Source organism: Macadamia integrifolia, chromosome 11 (assembly GCF_013358625.1).
Source record: "Macadamia integrifolia cultivar HAES 741 chromosome 11, SCU_Mint_v3, whole genome shotgun sequence".
NCBI classification, from domain to species: domain Eukaryota; kingdom Viridiplantae; phylum Streptophyta; class Magnoliopsida; order Proteales; family Proteaceae; genus Macadamia; species Macadamia integrifolia.
This window is the reverse complement of record NC_056567.1, coordinates 31,501,882-31,507,227: the sequence shown is the minus strand read 5'-3', so window position 1 is coordinate 31,507,227 and position 5,346 is coordinate 31,501,882. Positions and strand designations below refer to the sequence as shown.

The window sequence follows — 5,346 nt, the reverse complement described above, 5'->3', positions numbered from 1 at the left end:
TAATGAAGTGATGTCCATCAACACAGTGTCTCGCGGACACAAGTTTTACCATTGCCACCAAAGTCCTAAGCCTACCTCTGCACTGGTTCCATCATCTAAAAAGGTTGCAACAAATGGGTTGAGCTTCCACGAAGCCCAGTGAGGGGTACACACACACCCATGCATCCACAACAATCAATAAAATAGAAACAAGTATAAATGCTCACCGACAACAATATTAATGCAGTTAGATGAATGCAATTAGATGAATGAAATGGCATGATCCGATTTTAGTAAACAATCCTAAGCAACAATTTCTAAGTCCAAAGGGGTATAAGTGCTACTGCAATATAGGTGTTATCCCCAGTCATTAATGTACGTTATCAGTCCCTAAGGATACAAGCTAGTTGCGAGCCAGGAGCGTTTCGGTTCTGGAACCACACTGTTACCTTGCAAACTCCTATTAATAACCCTCCCATAATATCGCTACATCGAATCCGACATTGCATGTAGGATATACCCGTCACCGAATCAAACATCGCGTGAGGGTCTGTCATGGCGCTGGCATCTGCACACCTCAATCACCAGAAATCGTCCCCAACCATGGACCGTCAGACGAGAGGATTACCCATACGTAAATCCCTATTGGCAAGGGTTGTAGCACCAGGGTGGTTATCTTAGCCGAATGCATTCTAATATGCCACAACACATTTTAATTATACTCACACACACACTCACCCTGAGCATGCAGTGCCGTCGGCACCAACCGCTGGCCACCCTGCACCCCAGTCTCCACACACACACACACACTCACCCTGAGCATGCAGTGCCACCGGCACCAATCGTTGGCCACCTTGCACCCCAGTCTCCACATACACACGCACACACCCACTCACCCTGAGCATACAGTGCTGCTGGCACCAACCGTTGGCCACCCTGCACCCCAGTCGTACACACACAAACTCACACTTACCTTGAGCATGCAGTGCCACTGGCACCAACCGTTGGCCACCCTACACCCTAGTCACACACACACTCACCCTAAGCATGCAGTGTCGTTAACACCAACCGTTAACCAACCTGTACCCCAATCACATACTCACATCCACTCTGAGCATGTAGTGTCGTCGGCACCAACCGTTGGCCACCCTGCACCCCAGTCACACACACACATGTGCACAACCATAATCCACATTCTCATTCCACATCAACACTTCTCACAAGGAACGAGATAATAATAGGCAAAATGATATGATTCACCCATATATGCGATATGATGCAAGTATTCCATAAAAACATACAAAATCCCCTCACCTCGAGTTCTAGATGGCAGTAGATAGTTGATGATTTCGTATTGCGTGCTCTCGTCACTTCTCGATTCCACTCCTACGACACACAGTGTTTTTAGGTTATTTGGTTATCCATAGGGGAGTGGAACATTAGGACCCGTGCCCCAATAAAAGGATTAAAAATTAATTTTAAAATGGTTCACTAGTGGATGCTCACTGGTGGATGATCATTCTTCGGTGAGTTCACTGGTAGACAAATCCAAAAGGGATGCAAATCCTATAATATTTTCACCGATGGATGGTACATGCCTTCATCGGCTGACCGGTGACCATCAATCGATGAAGTTAAAATTGAGGTTTTCTTGCCCAGATCAGCCCTATAGACCCTGTGGCCCCTGTGCATGGTGGTGGGAATGCATGTTATTCAGTTGGGTGTCATTTCCCAACTCCATTCCTCTCTTCTCTCTCTTTTGTATAGTTTACAAATTGGGTTTTGTGATTTTAGGGTTGGTTTGTATGTAGGGCACCCTCACACACTTCACTTAGCCTAGGGTGAGTGAAATTAGTAAGTGGATCAACATAGGGTTTCAAGATATACCCAATTTCCCCAATATACAAGTCTCGGTTAAGCTAAATTGGAAAAGACTTAGGTTGAGCTCAAGGAATGGTCATTAATGGCTCATGTATTCACTGCCACACACCATACATAGGTTTAATTTCATTTTCCCCAACCTAAATTTTTAGTAGAGTGGTTAGCTATAGAGGATTTGGGAAAGGTTCATTGTTCTAGGGTTTATTTGGCCAAATTGGGATTTTGGATGGGGATTTAATAGGGGATTGTCCATAAACTCAATTGTGACCATTCTAACCTTAGTTTAGGTGCAAGACATATTTTCCCCAACTTAGGATTAGGTTAGGATGTTAGGTCATAGTGGATTTGGGAAAATTCTCAAATCCTAGGGTTTTGGGTTGCCAAAATTTGGGGCTTTTCATATGGGAGGCTTCCCACATTCAATGTGTGTGTTTAACTTGTTTGATTAGGTCCCTCACATCAAAATCCCCCATTCAATTTGTAGATTGGGTATGTGGGTAGAGGGATTTCGATTAGGATTTTTTCCCAACCTAGCCTAGGTCAAGAATGGGGTATGAGAGAGAGAGAGAATTATCTAAATGGTAGAGAGAGGAACTTACCTTCAATGGTAGGTGCTCCCTTTGCTTCCCTCTTCTTCGTCCTCCCTTGCCTTCCTTCTCCTCCTCCTTCTTTCTTCCTTTCTTTGTTTCTATTTTGATAGGAGAAGAAATGAATGGTAAGAGTCTTATTTATAGTCACTTAAGTCCCACTAAGGGTTGTTTGGGGAATTAATGGGTTTTTACCCAATACCAAGTTATTCCGCTATTCGGCACTAACGGGCCCACCTTAGGGTGTTCGGATACATTAATCTATTTTTGTCCCTACTATTGGGGGTGGTTTGATGTGCACGGTTAATTAGTTGATGAAGTTGATTACAATACAAACTTTTCATGGTTTGTACAAACCTAATGCCCCAAAAACTACAAATTGTGGTTCGATTGATCAACTAATAGCATGATTGGCTAATCGATAGCCTACCAATAATACGCAATACCATTTGATTTTCTGATCAGATTGGACCATAATGTTGGACCAAGCTGCATTCCTTGCACCATGATTTTGATTGATGTTTCAAAACTATCAACAGTCGATATGAACACGACACATTTATTCTATTTGTATATCTTTGCTATAATTTTGATGCTTCTGACGTACTTTCAAAGTACTATAGTTTTGAACCCAACAGATTGAAATGTTGGCATTTTACATCCCTTTTTCTTTTCATTTTCTAATCTATGATTTAATTTTTCCGAAAGGAATTTACACATCGTTCATTCATAATACATTAATTATTCTATTTGTTGAGATTGGAAAAGATGTTTGATTATTTTATGTAGGTATTTCAAAGTTGAGCTACCTGAGCGTAAGCAAAATGATGAGACCTAAGGATAAATTTTGGGAACATATAGAGCAACGTGGTCTAGGCCATTTCACATGTGACTATTGTGGACTTAATTATTCTGGGAGTGCTTCATGAGTGAAGGCTCATTTAGCATGTCAATATGGACATGATGTTCAAATTTGTACCCAAGTTCCTGAGCACATTCAAGCTGATGCCTTTGTAGAATTTAATTTGAATAGATCTGCTAAGAAAAGAAGGAGTGATTCTCTTGAAAGTGGAATGGGTTCCATAAGTAGCACATCTTCTATGCCTCAAGTTAGGAGTACACATCAACCCACGATGGTAAAGATGACTGCTAAGCAAGACAAGAAGTCATTGGACATGTTGGTAACTGATTTTTTTGTCAATAATAACATTTTCTTCAATGTTATTTAGACAAATTCTTTTATTGAGATGCTAAGGGGTGCATGTGCATATGGTACAAGTTATGTTGTACCGAGTTATAGCAATCTTCGGACCAGTTTGATTCCTAAAAAAAAAGCAGAAATCATGCAATATGTTAGCAACATAAAGGTGACATGGGGTATCATAGGCTGCACAATTATGTTAGATTCTTGGACTGACATAAAGAAGAGGTCGTGGGTTAATGTGATTGCTTACTCTCCTGGGGGTGCCGTGTTTTTGAAATGTATTGAGTGCGATATAAATAGATTAACTTCAACATTAACTTCAACATTTCTTTTCAATGAAATTTCTGATGTCATTGAAAAATTTGGACCAAACAATGTTGTTTTCAGATAATGGTTCTAACTTTTGTTCTTGTGGTGATATGTTGGCTGGAAAATGGCATCATATATATAGAAAAAATTGTGTTGCTCATGGGATTAATCTGCTTTTGAAAGATATTCACAAAAAAGTTAAATGGGTGAGTGAAGTTATAGAAGATGGGAAACTTGGAGTGGATTATATTCACAGGCACACAGGTATTGTATCATTGATGAGGAAATTCACCAACAATAGAGATATCAAGCAGCCTTGCAAGACAAGGTTTGGTACTTATTTTTTTATGATGCAGTCTCTTATTGTTGTTGAGAATGAGTTGAGGCTTTTTGTTGCATCATCTGAGTGGAGAGCCTTTCAATTCAATAGAGCTGAAATGGTAGTGAGAACTGTTGGGATAATTCAATCAGATACATTTTGGGAGGGGGCAAAAGAAATTGTTGCTTTAATGGAGCCACTTATTCGTATTCTTCGCCTTGTTGATTCAGATGGTTCTACTGCAGGTTACTTATATGAAACAACAGAAAGGGCAAAAGAAATGTTGAGAAAATTTGTGGAGAAGGATGGAGGGAAGTATTTAGCCATAATGGACTTGTTTCAATTTAGGTTAGAGAAGAACATTATTCATCATGTTCATGTCTTTGGTGCACTTTTGAATCCTTCTATTATGTTTGGTAGTCGACTTGATATTGATGGAACTAAATTTATGAATGCACAAGAATTTATTATGGACATCATGGTTCCTTTAGAAGATCGTGAGCAATTCATGCAAGAAGTCATTGATTATCGTATGAAAAGTCCATTATTGTTCAATATAACATGGCAGACAATGATGAAAACTAACCATCCAAGTAAGTGACTTAGTTAATTAGTTTATTATTGTATTTTTTAAAATTAAATATAACATTCTTATATTTGTTTACTTATGTTGATTTGTAGGGATTTGGTGGCAATTTGTTGGTAGTACATTTCCTGTGCTTCAAAATATTGCTTGTAGAATCTTGAGCCAACCTTATAGTTCCTCTCCTTGTGAGCGTAATTGGAGTGCTTGGGATGCAGCACAAACAAAGAAAAGAAATAGATCAGCCCCAGAGATGCTAGAAGATTTGGTGTACATCAGGATGAACTCTATGATGAGGGAGAACTATGAAAGCCAACTACATAAAGATTCAAGGCCTATTGATTTAGATAATCTTGGTGACTTACCTATAGTAGACTTTGAGCTTGAAATGGAGAGGCTTGAGCAGATGTACGAGGAACCTGAACCATCTGACACTGGAGCTGATGGAGGATCTACTTCATGTAGTTTAATGTCTCCTCATTGA

General features: G+C 39.7%; 1 protein-coding gene across 1 annotated transcript; it reads left to right on the top strand.

Annotated features, from left to right (window-relative positions):
• The first annotated feature begins 4,025 nt into the window (after nt 1-4,025).
• LOC122093090 lies at nt 4,026-5,346 on the top strand. The gene is made up of 2 exons (XM_042663340.1): nt 4,026-4,872; nt 4,961-5,346. The coding sequence occupies exons 1-2, from the start codon at nt 4,026-4,028 to the stop codon at nt 5,344-5,346; spliced, it is 1,233 nt and encodes a 410-aa protein (XP_042519274.1).

Coding starts and splice junctions, on each gene's coding strand:
- LOC122093090 (XM_042663340.1), top strand. CDS start 4,026: ATGTTGTTTTCAGATAATGGTTCTAACTTTTGTTCTTGTGGTGATATG. Junction 4,873..4,960: donor GATGAAAACTAACCATCCAA/GTAAGTGACTTA, acceptor GTTGATTTGTAG/GGATTTGGTGGCAATTTGTT.